Consider the following 21,035-nt stretch of genomic DNA (forward strand, 5'->3'; position numbering starts at 1 on the left):
CATCCAGTATTTAGAGTTTGTGGCAGCATGTGTTAAATCATTATATTTATATTTTGACCACACAGTTTGTGCTCATGAGTTGGCAGCACATTTCTTAGGTAATAGAAATCATAGTCAACAGTGTAGTACTCTCAAATACAGTACTATGCTTCATTTAAATGAGCCATATCTTGTCCTGCTGATTTGTATAAATTGGATAAACTCATTAGCCATGTCATTTTAAGAAATAAAACTACCACCCTGGCTGGTGTAGCTCAGTGGATTGAGCATGGGCCTGCGAACCAGACAATAGCGGTTCGATTCCCAGTCAGGGCACATGCCTGGGTTGCAGGCCGGTTCCTTGCAGGCCAGTTCCCAGCAGGGGATGCACAGAAGGCAACCATACATTGATGTTTCTCTCCCTCTCTCCTTCCCTTCCCCTCTAAAGATAAATAAATAAAATCTTTAAAAAAGAAAAAAAGATGGGCTTATTCTAAAAAAAAAAAAGAAATAAATAAAACTACCTTGAGTTGAGACTTCTTGAAATACTGAGATCTTTCGGCCCAAGGCAAATTGACTCTCAGTAAGAGTGAGGTTCTCATTTCTTTAGCAATCTGCAGCATTTGGGATTATAACTGAAGATTAAAGGAAAGTGAACATTCTGTAGTTAGTATATAAATTTAAAAGATCCTGCACATAAAGAAGAACTCACTGAGAAATTTACTATTCAGCCTCTTTTGTTTGTGTACCTATTACTGGTATATGTTAAGATCAAGAAAAAATATGACATTGTTATTCTTGACTCCACAGAAACTTATAAACCAATTGAGGAAACAAAACACACCAGGTAAAGTACTCTTTATATGTTCAGGCAGAGCAATATGGGGTCAGGAAGGTGTTTTAGTTTGAGTTGACTCTGAAACAGATCCCAAGACGACAAGGATTTGAGTCCATGCATTTTTTGGTAGAAGTTTTAAGGGACATGGGAGAAGGGAAAGGATACAGGGAAGGGAAGGCGGCCAATAAAGGGAGCATTATTAGACAGCATCACCATGGGTGACTAGAAAATAATCTATGAGAAAATAGTGGTAAAGGGTATAGAACATACACCTCACAGTTATTTTACTCAGAGGGTCGGGGAGCTAAGCTAGTTACATTCCAGCTCTTATCAGGGCTACAATTGTAGTAATGAGGGCTCTTCCAGAACTGTCCAGCACCTTGCCAGAGCAGTCTTCTACAGCCCCAGAAAATGCCCTCAGGCACAGTGCCCAGAAACTGACAGGTGGAAGTCAGCCTGTGCACATAAAACAGAAGGATCCAAGGATAGTGGACTGACAGAATGTCTGCCATAGTATGAGTCTCTTAAAAAAATTGATTTTAGAGACAGAGGAAGGGAGAAAGAAAGAGAGAGAAACATCTCTTTGTTGTTCCACTGATTTATGCATTCATTGGTTCATTCTTCTATGTGCCCTGACCTGCAGTTGACCCACAACCTTGGCATATTGGGATGACACTCTAACCAACTGAGCTATCTGGCCAGGGCTTGTCATAGTAGGATTCTTGGTGGAGGCGAGACTTGACATTGCTCTTTCTCATCTCTCCCCAGGTGTTTGCATGTTGCTATCCCTGTTGTCCATTGTGTATGGAGCCTTGCGCTGCAACATCCTAGCCATCAAAATCAAGTATGATGAATATGATGTCAAAGTGAAGCCTCTGGCCTATGTCTGCATCTTCCTCTGGAGGAGCTTTGAGATTGCTACTCGAGTCATTGTCCTCGTCCTCTTTACCTCCGTCCTGAAGGCCTGGGTGGTGCTCGTCATATTCATCAACTTCTTCAGCTTCTTCTTGTACCCCTGGATCCTCTTCTGGTGCAGTGGCTCCCCATTTCCTGAGAACATTGAGAAGGCCCTCAGTCGAGTGGGCACCACCATTGTTCTGTGTTTCCTCACCTTCCTTTATGCCGGTATCAACATGTTCTGCTGGTCAGCTGTGCAGCTGAAAATCAACAGCCCCGACCTCATCAGCAAGTCCCAGAACTGGTACCGGCTACTGGTATACTACATGCTGAGATTCATTGAGAATGCCTTCCTCCTCCTTATGTGGTATATATTCAAGACTGACATCTATATGTATGTGTGTGCACCTCTGTTGATTTTGAAGTTGCTCATTGGGTACTGCACAGCTGTTCTATTCATGCTCATATTCTATCAGTTCTTCCATCCCTGCAAAAAGCTCTTTTCCTCCAGTGTTTCTGAAAGTTTTCAGCGGTGGTTAAAGTGTGTTTGCTGTCAGTGCTGGTGGCAGAAATCCTCAACATCTGTAGGAAAGACAGATGTAAGGTCATCTGAAGACAGAGATGAGACACCTTCTAGCAGTAAAATAAGTTCTATGCCCAGCCAGATCTTGAATGCTGATGAGCTCTGCTCTGCTTAATGGAACCCGAGTCTCTTGGAGCAGAAACATTGTTCTCTGAGTTCATTGCTGCTCATGATACAAGTGATGAGTCCTGCACAGGTAACAAAGCAGGAAGTTAGTTTCAACTCCTTGTGAGTTGCTTCCTTTTAGAGAGCTCTTGGGTGTGTGGGAACATGGAAAGAAGCCAGGGAAACATCTGAGTATTAGAAGAGCAGTCTAAGGCACCACCATTCACAGTTGACTGTATTCTCCCAGGCGTTACTGGCCTTTCCACTGACAAAGTACCCATGATATCTGAGTTGAGCTGGTTAGATCTATCAGGTAGAATGAGGACAGTGGCTTTCTTGTTCTCTAGTGTTCTGGATTTCTGATCTGGGTTGACTAATATTATATTGTCCCCAAGCATAGTTTTCACCCAAGAGCTGGGCCTGGTGATCAGAGAAGTTTACTGGGGTTTTGCCATTGGCAACATCGTTATCATCAGAGCTTTCAGAGAAAGCTGTTCAAGTTTGTTTTTTAAATAGAGAGGTGTTCCATTTTCATTTTGTTAGGGCTCTTTTTGTATAATCAACTGTAGGCACCTTGGTTTGCTGTATGCAATAGATTTTAAAGTCTAGATTTGGAAACTTTATACCCAAAGATGGAGGGATGCAAAATTGAATTCTAAATTTGGTTATGGGAGCCCTAGAATTTTAGGAAAGTTTTGTGTTCCTTTAATATGTTGAAGAAGTTCTGGAACAAGAGGATCGTTAAAAAATCAAAATGATGTAGGCTTTTATAAGCAGAATTCTTAAGTTCTTTGGAAGGTTGAAAATGTGAAGCTTAAACCTTTTCAAGGTTCAGTCCTGTCCTGCAATTCTGGGAAATTTCTAGTACAATTTGCTAGGATTTACCTTCTTAATAAAGAAGAAAATAAAACTCATAGTGTTTACTGTGCTTCATCCTTGCCTGTTAGGAGAGTTGCAGACAATAGTTACTTTGGTTAAGTTAAAAAAAAGTTATTTTGGTTAACTTTTTTTTTCTAGAAAACTCCACAGAAATCTTTCACCTAGTGAGGGTATAAAAGACATTTCATTTTTTATTAGTTGAAGGAAAAAGGTTTGTCTTCTCCCACCAAGTGAGATATTGTCCTCAGAAACTTTTAAATTATAGAAAGTGATGAAATGACTAGAAGATATGTCTTTAACTGAATGCATTTTGACCTGTCAGCAACTAGGCTGGACATTGCATGTCGGTCAGGGTTGACAGTCTAAATACTTGGCTGAACTTTCTGGCCCATCCAGTTTCTAACAGCTAGTCTGTGAGGGGACGGGTTAAAAATGCTGAGTTTGAGCAGGAGTAGTAGCCAGAATTAGACAGGGATGGAGAGAGTGGTACTTCCCAGCCTTGGTTTGGAAGCCTGTTTCAAGAACCATTATAAAATCTGAGTCTTCAAATACACTTTAAATTATTTTAATGTAGAAAATAGGTAAGCATTTTGAGTGTTCTCAAATCAGACTAACATCGATCACCCGTCAGATTCCTAAAGCCCAATTGTAAGCCGCTGATATAGGGGCAAAGGTGTTTGGTAACTAAATTAGACATTTTATCATCTTTAACCCTTGATATACAGATACCTTTGCTTTGGGGCCATGTGTGTCCGTTCACTGTAGAAGAGACAAAACACTACTTTTTTTCTGCATGATGAAAATTTAAGTCATGGTGGACTAAGAATTTTTGTTTTAAAATTTTTTAGATTATATCTCTGAAATAGTAAAACTATAGTACAGACTGCAGATCTATGTTGCCCTAAAGACAGACAAACCAGCAAATTCCCCTTACATGTTGAGAGTTAAAATGTGGTTTTCAGTTAGAATTTCAATTTTTTAAACTCTCAGAACTTCGTCCAATTAATTATATGTCATAACTTCTCATGATACCTGCTCTAATTGAATTACTACCATTTGGTGCAATGGAAGTCAAGTATTTTCTTAAAATATATTGAAATAAGATCCTCAGACATGTTTAGACTTTCCCTCTTCATTACTGGTGGCAGTGTAGTATAGAGATTGTCGTCTCCCTGTCAAGCCCTACAAGTTACTTAACAGCTTTATGCTTCAGTTTCCCCACCCACCAAATTTAGATGATATATATGTACTTGCCTACCTCACAAGGTTGTCAGGAAGATCAAATTAAATTATAGTGTGAAAATGCTTTGAAAATATTTTTCAAGTGCCATGTATGTTGAAGGAGTTACTATTATAGTTATTCAAATTGATAAACAGGTTATTATTACTTTTTTACTGTTAGAAAATAAACAAGTAGGATCATCCACATGAGTGTCTTGAGTAAATACATTGGCCTTTGGCCTTATGGGAGGGCAAGTGTAAGTTGTCTTTACTCTTGGAGAAAACTCAGCGTTTGTCTTTATCTTAACGTTACTTGCTTACAAAAATTTGCACTGAAACACAGTTCTTGGAGGGAAAAGACCCACTGTGGTCTCAGAAATTGCTTTTGATGGCAGATGAGTTTATGATTTTTGTATCTGTCATCTTTCATAAAGGACATAGCAGCATGTTTTGGTCATTTACAACTCAAATCAAATGCCTAAGATCCTGCTAGACTTTTACTGAATGTGGGTTTAATCTTTTCAGCCTTGTAAATGAGAAAACAAATTGATTGTCAAGTGAAGCATTTTTTTGGAAACCACCTTGGAAAATTACTGCTATGTTTATGAGTGTATGTGTCAGTACTTCTTAGCCAGTAACTTGTGGATGTGAGTTTTTGTAGGCTGCTGCTCTACAGCCATTGATGCTAGTATTGTTTATGTTTCTTCACATAATAAATTAATTTTTGAAATATTCTTTGCCATTCACTCTTTTTAAAAATATTTATTTATTTATCTTTAGAGGGGAAGGAGAGAGGGAGAGAAACATCAATGTATGGTTGCTTCTCGTGCATCCCCTGCTGGGAACTGCCCTGCAGGGAACTGGCTTGCAACCCAGGCATGTGCCCTGACTGGGAATTGAACCGCGATCCTCTGGTTCGGAGGCCTGCGCTTAATCCACTGAGCTACACCAGCTAGGGTGCCATTCATTCTTTATACAGTCCTTTTATGGCTTTTTGACTTCAGGGATTGTTTTAAAAACAGAAATTTAGAAATGGTTTTTGCTGTGATTAGTTAGTTTTCTAACCACACCTGGAAATTTTTTCTGTACCATGAGAAATTTGAGCATGCTAGGATTCTGCTTTGTGACAATAACAGCCCATGGAATCTCCTCTGATTGTTATTATAAGCATTCACTCTGTTCGTTAAAGATGCATTGCTGGATACTAAGATTCTGCTCAGCTGTTGATTGCTGTGAGCAATACAAAAGAAGAGAGGCAATATAAATCTCTTCTAGACAAATATAAATGGTACACTGATTCAGAAATATAAAATACCAAAGTGGTGACTTGATACTAACATAAACATATAATCAAATGTAAATATGATCCATGGTTAGAAAAAATGTCATTTATCATTAAAGGGGTCTTTTCAGAGCATGAGATAGACATGAATTGTTTAATTAATTTTCTTCTGAAGGTGGCCTTGCAATTTGGAAAGACTTAACTATAGCATAAGTCTTTTTCAAATATGTTTTATTGATTATGCCATGACAGTTGTCCCATTTCCCTCCTTCATTTCCCCCCTTCATTTCCCTCCACCCTGCACACCCAGTCCCCCCACTCCTCTCCTTTAGTTCATGTTCATGTGTCACCTGTTCTTTAGATTCTACATTTCCCATACTATTCTCGTCTTCCCCCCTGTCTATTTTCTTGCTACCATCCATGCTACGTAGTCTCTGTACCTTCTCTCCGCCTCTTCCTCCCACTCCCCTGTGGCTAATCCTCCATGTGATCTTCATTTCTATGGTTCCACTCCTGAGCTAGCTGTCCTCTTAGTTTGCTTTTGCTTTAGGTGTGGTTCTTAATAACTGTGAGTTTGCTGTCCTTTCACTGTTCATATTTTTTATTAGAGAAGTTCCTTTAACATTTCATATAATAAGGGCTTGGTGATGATGAACTCCTTGAACTTGACCTCATCTAAGAAGCACTTTATCTGCCCTTCCATTCTAAGTGAAAGCTTTGCTGGATAGAGTAATCTTGGATGTAGGTCCTTGCCTTTCATGAGATGGAATACTTCTTTCTAGTCCCTTCTTGCCTGTAAGGTCTCTTTTGAGAAATCCACTGACAGTCTAATGGGAGCTCCTTTGTAGGTGACTGTCCCCTTATCTCCTGCTGCTTCTAGAATTCTCTCCTTCATTTTAATCTTGGGTAATGTAATTATGATGTGCCTTGGTGTGTTCCTCCTTGTGTCTAACTTCTTTGGGACTCTTCGAGTTTCCTGCACTTCCTGGAAGTCTATTTCCTTTGCCAGATTGGGGAAGTTCTCCTTTATTATTTGTTCAAATAAGTTTTCCACTTGTTGCTGTTCCTCTTCCCCTTCTGATACCCCTATAATTTGGATGTTGGAGCGTTTAAAGATGTCCTGGAGGTTCCTAAGCCTCTCCTCATTTTTTTGAATTCTTGTTACTTCATTGTTTTCTGTTTGGTTGTTTTTTTCTTCCTTCTGGTCCACTCCCTTGATTTTAGTCCCAGTTTCCTTCCTATCACTGTCGGTACCTTGTGCATTTTGCTTCATTTCACTTAGTGTAGCCTTCATTTTTTTCATCTAACTTGTGACTAAAATCAACCAGTTCTGTGAGCATCCTGATCACCAGTGATTTGAATTGTGCATCTGATAGGTTAGCTATCTCTTTGTCACTTATAAGTATTGGCTCTGGGGCTTTGAGCTGTTCTTCTTGAGCCATAATATTTTGGTCTGTTTGCGACTGTTATGTATGAGGGGCAGAGCCTAGGTGTTCACCAGGGTGGGGCAACCCAGGTTGCTGGGTTGTGATGCTGCATGTGGGGGCGGGGTCAGAGAGAGGCAATGGCATTTTTTTCTGTTCTCTCTCGGATTTCAGTCCCCTCTGCTGCTTCCCACAAGCAAATTGGGCCCTTGTGGTGCTAGTTCCCAGATGTGTGCACTTGTGCACCCTCCAGGACCCTGTGGGTCTCTCTAATGAACTTTCTGTGAGCCTGGGAGCCTCTCCTGGCACCTGGTCACCCAAAAGTTTTTCCGATTTTTGCTTTTAGGCTTTGTTTCCTGGCGCTGGGGCCCTGGGTTGCGTGGTCTGCCTCACTGCTCACTCCTTTGCCTGGTTTATCTGTGCACCAATGTGTGACCTTGGTCAGCCAACTGCCTTGCAAGCCTGGGTCGATCCAGCTGCTTTTTCCTGTGCAACCCAGCTCCATCAGCTGCTGACTCTGCTCCTCTTACTGGTCTGGATGAATGGTTCGTTGTTGTTGGGCTTTGGTACAGTTTAGTTTTCACTCTGTTTTGGTTGCATTCTGGCTTTTAACTATTTGTTGTTCATAAACTTGGTTGTGAGAGGAGGTACAGTGTTTCCATCTACACCTCCATCTTGGCCAGAAGTCCTAGGATTTCTTTTGAAGGAGAACTCTTGCTGTTAAATCAATCCTATAACTAAAATTACTTCATTTGGCAAGTATAAATGTTTTATTTTAAAATAATTTCAAGCTAAGTAATAGAAGATCCTTGAGAATACTGCAAGGGATTCCTTTATATCCTTCACCTAGATTCACCTATTAACATTTTGCTGTTTCCTTTATCTCCCTTGTTTAAGAAAATGAGACCCCTTTTTCCCTAAAATACTTCAGTGTGCATTTCCTAAGAACGAAGTCGGATCTTCCGCCAAGATGGAGGCATAGGTGGATGTACCGTGCCTTCTCACACAACCAAGTTTAGAGACAACTAAATATTAGCAACAGAAAACATAGCCAGAACACGGAAAATTGAACTTTTCGGAAGTCCGTTAACAACAAATTCTTCAGCCTGACCGGTAAGGGGCGAAACCAGCGGCTGGTGAAACGGGGTTGCACAGGAAAACTCGGTCAGGGATGGACTCAAGCTCACGGAATCCATACACGCGGAATCCAGGCGCAGGGTTGGACCTAGTGAGCAACCGAGCGAGCAACCAGGCCAGCGACCGCGGGGGAGACAGCGGGGAACGGTGCTGCGTGTTGACTGTGGTCAAGCATTTGTGCGTGGGCAGACAGGAGAGGGAGTGGGCCGTTGGACCGGGGCCAGGCGGGTCCCCGGGGCAAGCGGCAGGGAGAGCGCCGCCATTTCCCTGCTCTGACCCCACCTCCACATACAACGTCATAACCCAGCGACTCTGAGTGGCCCGGCCCAGGCGAACCACCTAATGCGCTGATCCTCACCCAGCTGTGAGAAACAGCAGAGGGGGGTCATCATTTCCCCGCTCTGACCACGCCCCCACATACAGCCTCACAACCAGCGACCTGGGAGTCCAAGGCACCCCTTCTCACACTTAAAGGGCCAGAACAGACCAAAAATGTCGCAAGAATATCTCAAAGCCCCAGAGCCCATAGATCTAAGCAATGAAGAAATAGCAAAACTCTCAGACGCACAGTTTAAAACACTGGTCATCAGGATCCTCACAGAACTGGTTGATTATACCGATAAATTAGACAAATATATGAAGGCGAAACAAATTGAAATGAATGGAATTGCACAGGACACCAATAGCAATGAAAAGGAAACTGGGACTCAAATCAATGGAGTGGACCAGAAGAAAGCAAATAATGGCCAAACAGAAAAGAGTCAAGAAGCAAGAATTCAAAGAAATGAGGAGAGTCTTAGGAACCTCCAGGACATCTTTAAACGCTCCAACATCCGAATTATAGGGGTACCAGAAGGGGGAAAGGCACAGCCACCAGTGGAAAACTTATTTGAACAAATAATAAAGAAGAATTTCCCCAATCTGGCAAAGGAAATAGACTTCCAGGAAATCCAGGAAGCTCAGAGAATCCCAAAGAAGTGGGACCCAAGAAGGAACACACCAAGGCACATCATAATTACATTAGCCAAAATTAAAATGAAGGAGAGAATCCTAGAAGCAGCAAGAGCTAAGGGGGACAGTCACCTACAAAGGAGTCCCCATCAGACTGTCAGCAGATTTCTCAAAAGAGACCTTACAGGCAAGAAGGGGCTGGAAAGAGGTATTCCAAGTCATGAAATCCAAAGACCTACAACCAAGATTGCTCTATCCAGCAAAACTTTCATTTAGAATGGAAGGACAGATAAGGTGCTTCTCAGATAAGATCAAATTCAAGGAGTTCATCATCACCAAGCCCTTATTATATGAAATGTTAAAGGGACTTATCTAAGAAAAAGAAGTTAAAGAAACATGAACAGTGAAAGGACAACAAACTCACAGTTATTAACAACCACACCTAAAACAAAAGCAAACTAAAAGGACAGCTAGATCAGGAGTGGAAACATAGAAATGAAGATCTCAGGGAGGGTTAGCAACAGGGGAGTGGGAGGAGGAGATGGGGGGAGAAGGTACAGAAAATAAGTAGCATAGACAGTAGATAGAAAATAGACGGGGGGGCAAGAATAGCATGGGAAATATAGAATCTAAAGGACTTGAGACACATGATCATAAACTAAAGGGGGGGGTAATGGTGGGGATGGGGGGGTAGGGTGGAGGGAAATGAAAGGGGGAATAGAACAACTGTAACAGCATAATCAATAAAAAAAATTAAAAAAAAAAAGAACGAAGTCATCCTGTTACATAGCCACAATACAGTGATCAAAGTCAGGAAATTTAACGTGGGTACAATACTAGTATCTAATCTAGAGTAAATATTCTGTTTAACAATTGTGCCTTCATTTGTTTTCACAAAACTTCCTCAACAAAGATAATCTAGTCAGTTCTCTTCTATGAGGTTCTTTTTGTTTAAATTTATCAGTAAGTTTTTAAAATTATATGTTATTGATTATGCTATTACAGTTGTCCTGATTTTCCCCCCTTTACTCCCACACATCACCTTCCACTCCCTCAGACAATCCCCCCATCATTGTTCATGTCCATGGGTCATGGGTATGTTCTTTGACTACTCCATTTCCTATACTGTACTTTTTGTCCCCATGATTAGTCTGTAAGTACCTATTTGTGCTTCTTAATCCCCTCACCTCTTCACCCATTCCCCCACATTACCCTCCCATCTGGCAACCATCAAAATGCTCTCCATATCCATAATTCTGTCTCTGTTCTTCTTGTTTGCTTAGTTTGCTTTTTAGCTTTGGTTGTTGATATATATATGTATTTATTGCCATTTTATTGTCCATAGTTTTGATCTTCTTTTTCTTAAATAAGTCCCTTTAACATTTCATATAATAATGGTTTGGTGATGTTGAACTCCTTTAGTTTTTTCTTGTCTGGGGAGTTCTTTATATGCCCTTTGATTCTAAATGATATATTTAATGGATAGAGTAATCTTGGTTGTAGGTCCTTGCTTTTCATCACTTTGAATATTCTCCACCAATTCCTTCTACCATGAAAAGTTTCTTTTGATAAACTGGCTGACAGTTTTATGAGAACTCCCCTGTAGGTAACTAACTTCTTTTCTCTTGCTGCTTGTTACATTCTCTCTTTATCTTTAACTTTCAGCATTTTAATTAGATGTGTCTTGGAGTGGGCCTCTTTGCATCCATCTTGTTTTGGATTGTCTATGCTTTCTGGACCTGTATGTGTATTTCCTTCATCAAATCAGGGACGTTTTCTTTCATTATTTTTTCCAGTAAGTTTTTAACTTCTTACTTTTTCTCTTTCTGGTACCCCTCTGATGTGAATGTTGTACTGCTTGAAGTTGTCACAGAGACTCCTTACACTCTCCTCATTTTTTTAAGATTTTTTTCTTCTTGCTGTTCTAGTTGGTTGTTTTTTGCTTCCTTATATTCCAAATCATTGATCTGATTCTCAGCTTTACCCACTCTACTACTGATTCCCTGTAAATTGTTCTTTGTTTCAATCAGTGTATTCTTCATTTCTCATTGGACCTTTTTTATGCTGTTGAGGTACTAAGTTTCTTGAGCATCCTTAGAACTAGTGTTTTGAACTCTGCATCTGATAGATTGTTTATTTCCATTCCATTTAGCTCTTTCTCTGGAGTTTTGATCTGTTTTTTTGTTTGTTTGTTTGTTTGTTTGGACTATGTTTCTTTGTCTCTTCATTTTGGCAGCCTCTTTGTGTTTGTTTCTATGTATTAGGTAGGGCTGATTTGACTCTGTCTTGGTAGTGTGGCCTAATGTAGTAGGTGTCCTATAGGGTCCAGTGGCACAGACTACCCTCACACCCAAGCTGAGTATTTGAGGTGTGCCCTCCATGTGGGTCGAGTATACCTTCCTCTTGTAGTTGAGCCTTGGTTGCTGTTGGAAGGTCAATAAGAGGGATTTACCCAGGCCCATCAGCTACAAGGACTGGTTGTTACCTCTCACCACCAACCTCTGGCCTCTGTGGAAGATCAGCTATGCAGGGGCCCCACTCCACAGAGCAGGGTTTACTTCAGCAAGGCTCTCGTGCCTCCTTGTATTCTACCTGGGTCCACTTGGTATAAGCTATAAAGTGATCAGCAGCTGGCTGCTTCCTGTGCTGGGCTTGGAGGTGCTCTATTGAGGCCAGGCTGTAAACCAAGGTCAGCATTTGCTAGTGCCAGGCCTGAGGCCACTTAGCAAGGTACAGAAAGGATTTTGAAAGATCAGAAGCATGTGCCAAGACAAGTTATTCATATGGAAAAGCTACTGCTAACTGCTTGGATGGGCCAGTAAGTTGGGTAGGGTGAAGTCTCAGGGAATCACTGGGCAGGGAAAATATTGTGAGCCAGGTTGATCATGTCTCAGATATGGTGCCTCTTGTACTCCATGGCTCCGTGGGGGGAAGGGCTCAGAAGAGGAGCAATAGCCTCTGCCATCAGTTTTGTCTTGGAGTAGGTTGTCCCCAAGTTCTCACCCTGATGCCAGAAAGTTCAGTTCCTCCCCAAATGCCACTGGTGTCTTTCAAGCTGCTGCCCTGGTGGTGGAACTTCGTAGTAGTGAGTCTGAGTAAGTGTGGGGGGTGTTCTTTAAGAGGAATGGCCTGGGAATTCAGCAGTTCTTCCACTGACTCAGTCTGCATTGGTTTTTATAGACAGAAGCCATGGGGACTTCTCTCCCTGGCACTGGAAACCTGAGCTGGGGACCCTCGTGTGGGGCTGGGATCCCCTCACTCCCAAAATATCCCCCTGGATTTTATTCACCACACATGGGTGTGGACTAGCCTGTTCCATGTCTCTTACCAGTCTGGGTGGATGTGATTTATTTAATCCCATGGTTGCAGGACCTCCATTCAACTCAATTTCTGCTGGTTTTGAGTGATGGTTATTCTAGAGTTTAGTTGTAATTTTGATGTGGTTATATGAGGAAGTGAGCTGTGTTTACCTACACTGCCATCTTGGAGATCTATCTTCTATATAATTTTTTATTAATTTCATGTTGGAGAAATTGGCAGTAGCATTCAAGCTTCCATAGCTAGTAGATTGTGGTGCTAGGATTCAAACCTCTGTCTGCAGTTTGGTTCCAGAGTCCAGGCAGTTAGAAATGAACAAAGTTATCAGTAAGTTTTAACTTGCCTATAAATGCTAGGGAAACTGCAGCAGGTTTTGAAAAGCTATTTGAAGAAAACATATACATGTTATCAGCACTGACTAATAGTTTAAAAGCATAAATTTGGAATGTTTACTGGTGAACTGTAGGTAATTATTTTTCATGGATATTCATTTTAGGCCTCAAGTGTTCACTGCTTAATATATGAGCTTTTATTTTTCTCACCATCCCCGCCCCAATGTTTTACAGTGTGGGCTCAAGTTTGTAAAGATTAAGAAGATAAGGAAAGTATATATTACTCCTGTATGGTCATATTTCTCTGGGTCCCTTTCTCCAGGAGACTCTATTCTCTAAGAACATTTTTACAAATGGGAAAGACCTCAGAAGTGTCAACTATATACTATAATTAAATGAGTAATATTTGGAGGCTTTTATCTTTTTCAGGAAAAGGCACTTCATAGAAGCAGAGATTTGTGCAGAGCTGGGAATTCAGAAACATCCTAATCCCTCCTTTCCCAGCACACAACACACCCTGTCACACTAGGACCCTAACCTGCTAAGAAGGTGTGTCTGCCTCAGAAGCCTGCGGTGGGGAATTCCTCACTCCTCCTTCTCAGCCTCTCTGTGTGTGGTTTTCTGTGGAAGTCATTAGGCCAAGGAAGTCTAAAACTGTTGATTTAAGCTGACTTTTTGTAACCCAGAACAGTATTCAGCTCTATCTCTTTGTAGCAGGTTATCAGGATTTCCCACCCAGAATCCATTGCAGCATATACTTTCCTGTGAGGAGATTTCAGGGTTTGCCTCATCCCAAGGAGAGGTTCATCCAGACAGATTCTTGAGTTTTTGCCTGTAATTCTGCTCCCTCCCTATCTCCCATCATGAATTAATGCTTTCTCTCTGAATGATGAGTTCCTGATTAAAGCCTGATTAGCCTGTTCCCTAGAGCTCTGGGGATATCATCCTCTGTAGACATTTGCATTGCATGTACTGGTTTAATTTCTTGCCAGTTGGCTTCCTATTTTATTTATTTTTATTATTTTTTAAATTATTTATTTATTTATCTTTAGAGGGGAAGGGAAGTAGAGAGGGAGAGAAATATCAATGTATGGTTGCCTCTCGTGTGTCCCCCACTAGGAACTGGCCTGCAACCCAGGCATGTGCCCTGACTGGGAATCGAACCGCAATCCTCAAGTTCACAGGCCCGTGCTCAATCCACTGAGCTACATCAGCCAGGGGGGCCTTCCTGTTTTAATTACCTAAACTCTACAGTTAATGAGTCAGGTTTTCAGGAACAACAGCACTCAAGAAACAAAACAGGATTTAGAAATTCAATTTTTGTGTAGTGCTGTAAGATCATTCCCACCACCACCCAGTGGAGAAGAGAATGGTTCCCTGGCATCACTTCCTAACAAGGTGACCTTAAGTGGAGTGGCAAAAAATTTTAGAACAATGGGGTCCAGCTATAGGGCTGCAGATCTCTAAGAACTGGAAAAGCATCATGCTCCTCTCTACTAACTGCAGATGTTTGCACACTAACCAGAGATGTCTGGCGTATACTTTATAATCATTTTTCAAACCTGTGGGTTTGAGAAAAACCCAGGACTGATTAAAATAGTCACCGTTTAAATTCACTTTATTATCAACACCCCCCAGCCTCTACCATGAGCTGTTGTTAAACATTCAACCACTATTATGTGGGAGGGGGCCTTAAAAGATGTCCTTTGTCATTGGAAATGTTGGGAACTGTTATCCTGGAAGGTATTTTACTCTGCTAGATTTTTTTCTCATGTGTGCTCATAATATACTCTTTTCCTTTTAAGAAGACAGTTGTTCACATGCAAATCACTCGTCTTCTCTCATTTCCAGCTTAATACAAGAGATAATGTGATGTGAATGTTCTATCCTCAAAAAGTAAAATATCTGCCTACACACAAAGTATATATATGAGTGGGAAAAATAGCCATTTGCAGGGCAACCTATAGTGTCTTTCATTGACATTTTTAAAAAATAAAGACCCAGCAGAGCTGATGCAGTGAAGTTGTCATTGTTCACGCACGCACATTTCAGCCCAGTCTCCTTGGCTGCCAGGTTACAGGGATATTGCACAAAGTGTTCTCATTATATTAACAATGGCTGGACGTTTTTCAGACAGACCTCATACATACACATGGCAAAACATACACTTTAAATGTTTAAAATTTTCTTTTCATTTATCCATTTTCACACATTTTTCAAATTGGGACAGTGACCCTCTCGAAAGTATATAGGTAGTATTATTATGTAGGTGGTATGAAAGTATTAAAGCAAAAATGTTTTTACAACTTCAAAATACTAATAACTGTATGTAATAATAAGCATCAAAATAATGAAGTGATTTCTAAGAATTCTTTAAATCATCTCCCAATTTGCCTTCTTGACTGTATTAGAAATTATACCAAGGTGCTTTCAGCTACAATTTTTAGAACACCTGATTAAAAATAATTTAAAATGATTTTGTTATTTAAATGAACAAGGCTTTTGGAGAGAGGTGATTCTAGTTTCCAGTGGGCTAAATATCTTTGAGTGCTAGAGGCTTTCCAGCTTTCCTTTCTGCCATCTTCAACCTGTTGCTTCCTCTTCACTCTTGTCTCATGACTGCAAGATGACAACATGAGCTCCAGGCATTACATTTGCACAACTGAACCCACAATTAGAAAACTCATTTGTATTTTAGTATCTATTATTTGAGGAGGAAAATGTTTTTTGGAAGCTATCCACCCCCACCACAGCAGAATTTTCTGTTTCTTATTGGGCAGAGTTGAATTATATCCCCACCTCTAAAACTGTCTCTGGTAAAAAGAATGGAATTGCCATGATTTCCTTTGATTACACAGCATTCACTCTTTAGGGTTAACGAGGTCACCATCTGTTATTTTATGGGAGGAAGAATACTCACAAAAATTGTGTCCCGCAAGAAACAATGAGTGGGAAAAATAGCCATTTGCAGGGCAACCTATAGTGTCTTTCATTGACATTTTTAAAAAATAAAGACCCAGCAGAGCTGATGCAGTGAAGTTGTCATTGTTCACGCACGCACATTCCAGCCCAGTCTCCTTGGCTGCTAGGTTACAGGGATATTGCACAAAGTGTTCTCATTATATTAACAATGGCTGGACATTTTCCAGACAGACCTCATACATACACATGGCAGAACATACACTTTAAATGTTTAAAATTTTCATTTATCCATTTTCACACATTTTTCAAATTGGGACAGTGACCCTCTCGAAAGCCACATTCTCCTTGGTCACCAGGAGGCGATGTTTGCTCAGCCATGTACAGACTTGGCAGTTGCCTTGCCCTGGGGCCCAGCCTGAGTTTAGGTTGCTGTTTTAGAAGTTGCACATATCCTAATTTTCTCCTTCCCATTTACTTTCCTTATTCTGTGACTGCCTGCTTGCTTCTTTCCACTTCTTTTTCCCTCCACTGTTTTACTCACCTCTATTACACACTTCCTCAAATATGCACCTTGCAGAAATATGGTTGAGGCTTATATACCACCTAGCAAGGTGCTCATCAGAAATGATGTTTTTAAAAGAGTCACCCTGAAAATCCTTGGGAGAAGTAAAGATTAAGTCACTAAATATTAAGTCACTAAAGGGGCAGGAAAGACAAATTTTTAGATGGTTTCTCCATTTCAAACTCCACTCCAAGCCCATGGCAGGCCAGGATAGCAATCAAGATGTTTTTTGCCTCACTGACACTTGCCATTGCTTCAGAGTCCTTCTCAGCATAGCCCTCCTTGAAGTTTCTAGTAACTAAAACACCAGAAAGACAAACCCATATTTGCCATCCCAGGTAGAGCAAGTTTCTGGGTTTCAGTGTAATATAACTGTCCCTTTTATTGATGGTTTTACTTTCCATGATTTCAGCTACTTGTGGTCAATCACAGTCTGAAAAAATTAAACAGAAAATTTCAGAAACAAACAATTCACAAAATGTGTTGAGAAACAGAGAGACCATATTCACATAAATTTTATCACAGTATGTTTTTATAAGTGTTCTATTTAATTGTTATTGTTAATATCTGACTGGGCTTAATTTTTAAATTAAATTTTATCATAGTTATGTATGTACAAGAAAAAGCATACTATATATAGGGTTTGGTACTATCCATGGTTTCAGGCATCCGTTGAGAGGATCTCAGAACATATCCCCCATGGATAAGTGGGGACTACTGTATATGTACAGTTCCCAGGCATTCCATCCTGCATTTAGTTTCTTCCCAGAGCTACTGCCTAGACCTCTGTACCAGTTTCTCTTCCCCAATATGATAACAACAACAAAGTATTAATAATAGTAGCTATCATCAGTGAGGCCATTTTGAATGCTAGGCATTTAGTGATTCACATACATTGTATCATTTCATCTTCAAAACAGGGCTGAGAAGTAGCAGTTTAAACATGTGGAAATCATGGCTGACATTAGTCAGTCATGCAGGCAGGAAATGGAAGAGCTGGGGTTAACTTTAGGCCATATGACTTTAAAACTTTTTCTCTTAACCACCCACTCCCTGGAGGTCCTCCAAAATATCACATGTTCTTGCTTCAGCAGCTAAAAGTAGAACAATGCCATAACCCTCATGCCCACCCCACACCCACAATTCCCAGATGTCGTTCCCTCTTACCACCCTCAGGTCACAACTCTGCAGAAATATCAGAAATGGACACTTGACCTGCTACCCTGGAAAGGCTGTGGCTCTTTACCATAGGGTTCCATCTCCAGCAGTCTGGGAAAGAGCCCCAATAATACCCAGGTAGGCAAGTCAACCCAATGGCAATAGGTAGTTGAGCATATGGTAAAGTAGGTGACAGTCCACAGTGGTGAGAAGCTGGGTGAACTTAGGAATGTGGGGAAAACGCAAAGGGTGGCTTACGAGGAGACGTGTCCTCTGATTCAGAGCTGAGGTTTGACTTCTCTGAGTCATCAGTAACTTCTCCACATCCTAGGGAAGGGCTGGCTCAATAAAGCAATAAGGAAATTCTTGTCTGAGCAGCTGTTGGGGTGAGGGAAGGGGTCAGCTTTTCTGTAGCCTGGGTGAGATATGTATACAAACCACTTTTGGGACAAGAAGCTTCTTGCAGACTTGTACAGATTCTGTCTGAAAGACAGATTCCACATTCAGGCTGCTTCAGTTATGTGCTGCATTTACATCCTTGTTCTGATGAAGAAGAGAGGAAGAAGCAGATTGCCATGATAGTTTTGGTTCACTGCATGGTTGATTTTGTTGGCCTAAAAAATGTGTAGTCATGTAAACTGTGGAAGGCTTATCCTGGAAGAGCCCCACTAGTCTAATGTTGCTATCCATATCTTTTGTAACCCATTCTCCAGAATTCTACAACATGTGGCTTGCAAACCATTCACAGATCCCAAAATGAATTTAATAGGTCACAACCAGAATCCTTTTTAAAAAGGAAATAGCACTGGCTTGGTTGGCTCAGTGGATAGAGTGCTGGCCATCTGTGAACCAAAGGGTCCCCAGTTCAATTCCCAGTTAGGGTACATGCCTGGGTTGCAGGCCAGTTCCCAATGGGGGACACATGAGAGACAACCACACATTGATGTTTCTCTCCCTCTCTCACTCCTTTCCCCTCTCTCTAAAAATAAATAAATAAAATATTTTTAAAAGAAATATACTAGAATTGAATATATAGGAAAAATTAGAGTGCCTTGCACACATTGAGTCAGTTATTCTTTGGGGAAATTTTGGTTTCAGTTTTATACATTTATGAGTGTACTGTGTCACAATGTAAGATGTATTATTATAGTGGATATGGTCAGAAATGTTTGTAAACTGCTGCTAACCCAAGTTTCACTTTAACAGAAGGGAAAATCCTCCCTTTTTTCCACAGGACATTTGTAATAGTCAAACACTGGACACAAATCAAATGGTCATCACAGGAAAAGAGAAAAATAAAAGTGTGGCATGATTATACAATGGGAATACTACATATACATAAAGAAAGTGAATTAGCTAGAGTTATGTGCAACAACATGGATCAATCTCAGTAATGTTGTTTTGAACATAAGCAAGATGAAAAAATGTGTACTTTAGGATTCAATTTATGAAAGTTTTTAAAAGATAAAAGTAAACTCTATGACTTCATGATGAACCCATAGGTAAAAAAATTATAAAGGAAGTGAAAATTACCTAAAATCAGTCTAATGATTACCCAGGGATGGAAGAGGGTTGGACTGTGATTAGGAAGTGATATACCAACTGGGGGCTACAAGAGGACTGGCAGTGTTCTGTTTCTTAACCCTAAGCTGGTTACTTCATGTAAGCTGGTGCTTACATGAATAGTCACTTTAAAATCATTAGTTAAATTACACATTATGCTGTAGTTCCTTCTAGCTATGCATGTTTCAAAAATTTTAAAACATTTTGAGCCCTGGCTGGTGTGGCTCAGTGGACTGAATGCCGGCCTGAGAACCGAAGAGTTGCCAGTTTGATTCCCAGTCAGGGCACATGCCTAGGTTGTAGGCCAGGTACCCTGTAGGGAGTGCTCTAGAGAAAACCATGCATTGATGTTTCCCTTTCTTTCTCCCTCCCTTACCCTTCTCTCTAAAAATAAATAAATAAAACCTGTTTTTTTTAAATTTAAAACACAGTGATCAAATGTGTTGCTGTGTATCTACATTTTTATTTGTTCCTGGTTTTATTAGTTGCTGTACAACATGTAGTCAATGAAAGGTTCAGAGAAGCAATTATGCAATTAAATTATGTCAAGGCCTGTTAGTTTTAGACCAGCAGTTTCCAAAAGAAATGCCAGTGACAGGTTGTTGGAGAAAGGAGAAAGGAAAAAGGAAAGCACAAGGAGCCCCTGCACTGTAGGAGCCTGGAAGACTGGGCTGTGCCCCATTGCACCACCCTGCCACTGGCTCCTGTGTCCTTGAAGTCTTTCCAACAGCCTGTTAAAACATGGTGGTTTACTCTGAAGTTCTAGGCATGCAGGTATGCTTCAGGTGAGGATATTAAAAAGGCATACCGGAAACTGGCACTGAAGTGTCATTCAGGTAAAAATGCAGAGAAAAAAAGTAGAAGCAGAGAAAAACTTCAACAGTAATTGAGCTATATGAGGTGCTATTTGATGCTAAAAAATAGGACACCTATGACAAATACAGCAAACAAGGACTAAATAAATGCTGGAGGTAGAGTTGGAAGTCATTTTGACATACTGTTTGAATTCAGCTTCACATTCCAGAACCCAGATGATGTGTTCGGGGAATTGTTTGGTGGAAGGGACCAGTTTTCATTAGACTTTCTCAAAGACCCATTTGACAACTTTGAGAAACAGGAGAGTCCCTCGTGGGTGCTGAAGGTTCGGCACAGGCTCCTTCTTCTCTGCCTTTAGTGATTTACATCTTTTGGAGGAGTGTTTTCTTCTTTTGATACAGGATTTACTTCCTTCAGGTCATTAAGTCATCTGGGCCTCATTCTCTTTCACTGCAATTGGTAGCAGTGGAATGGGTAAATTTAAGTTCATATTGAATTCTATCAAAATAGTTAATGACAGAAATCACTACAAAGAGGATTAGTGAGAATGGTTAAGAAAGAATAGAAGTTGAAGAAGATGGCCAGTTAAAGTCCTCAATGATAAATGGTAAGGAGCAGCTGCTATGTTCACATAACATGTAATTCGACACACACAAGTAACAGAAACGATTACTGTAACAAGCATCATTTCAGGATTAATAGGAACATCTTTGAAGATATCAAATTAATCAACTTTCATTATAACTGTACCTAATCTAAAGTACTTATATACAGTTCATTGAAGCCCTGTTTGTAATAAACTTTTCCTTTTTTTCTTGGGACCACATGATGTGACCTTTTTTTGTTTTGGTCTTTAAAATTGTTGTTAGTCTTTGTATGCACTTTGTTTTTTTAATTAAATGTAGTCCAAGGTGTCCATGACTTCCATACACTAACAACAATATGGACCTGCTTTTCCATTGGGTTTGAAATGTGAGCCAAATAGGGTCAGCCTACTGTGAAGTTAACATTGCCGGGATGAATCTTCAATAAAAATAATTTAAAAAATTTTCCAGTATTTAGTAGTGA

The 21,035-nt window shown here is 40.5% G+C and overlaps 1 protein-coding gene and 1 pseudogene across 1 annotated transcript in view; both read left to right on the plus strand.

Moving 5' to 3' along the window:
- The window catches only part of XK (X-linked Kx blood group antigen, Kell and VPS13A binding protein), a 30,887-nt gene extending 25,651 nt beyond the window's left edge, over nt 1-5,236 (plus strand). Inside the window, exon 3 of the mRNA XM_037165073.2 lies at nt 1,586-5,236. Coding sequence (XP_037020968.1) covers nt 1,586-2,412 — 827 coding nt within the window. The 3' untranslated portion in view covers nt 2,413-5,236. The remainder of the gene's footprint in view (nt 1-1,585) is intronic.
- A 14,547-nt stretch (nt 5,237-19,783) lies between these two features.
- On the plus strand, nt 19,784-20,609 carry LOC119064004 (dnaJ homolog subfamily B member 6-like; annotated as a pseudogene).
- The last annotated feature ends 426 nt before the right edge of the window (nt 20,610-21,035 follow it).

This window comes from Artibeus jamaicensis, unplaced genomic scaffold, assembly GCF_021234435.1.
Source record: "Artibeus jamaicensis isolate MK-2021 breed Jamaican fruit bat unplaced genomic scaffold, CSHL_Jam_final contig_60, whole genome shotgun sequence".
NCBI classification, from domain to species: domain Eukaryota; kingdom Metazoa; phylum Chordata; class Mammalia; order Chiroptera; family Phyllostomidae; genus Artibeus; species Artibeus jamaicensis.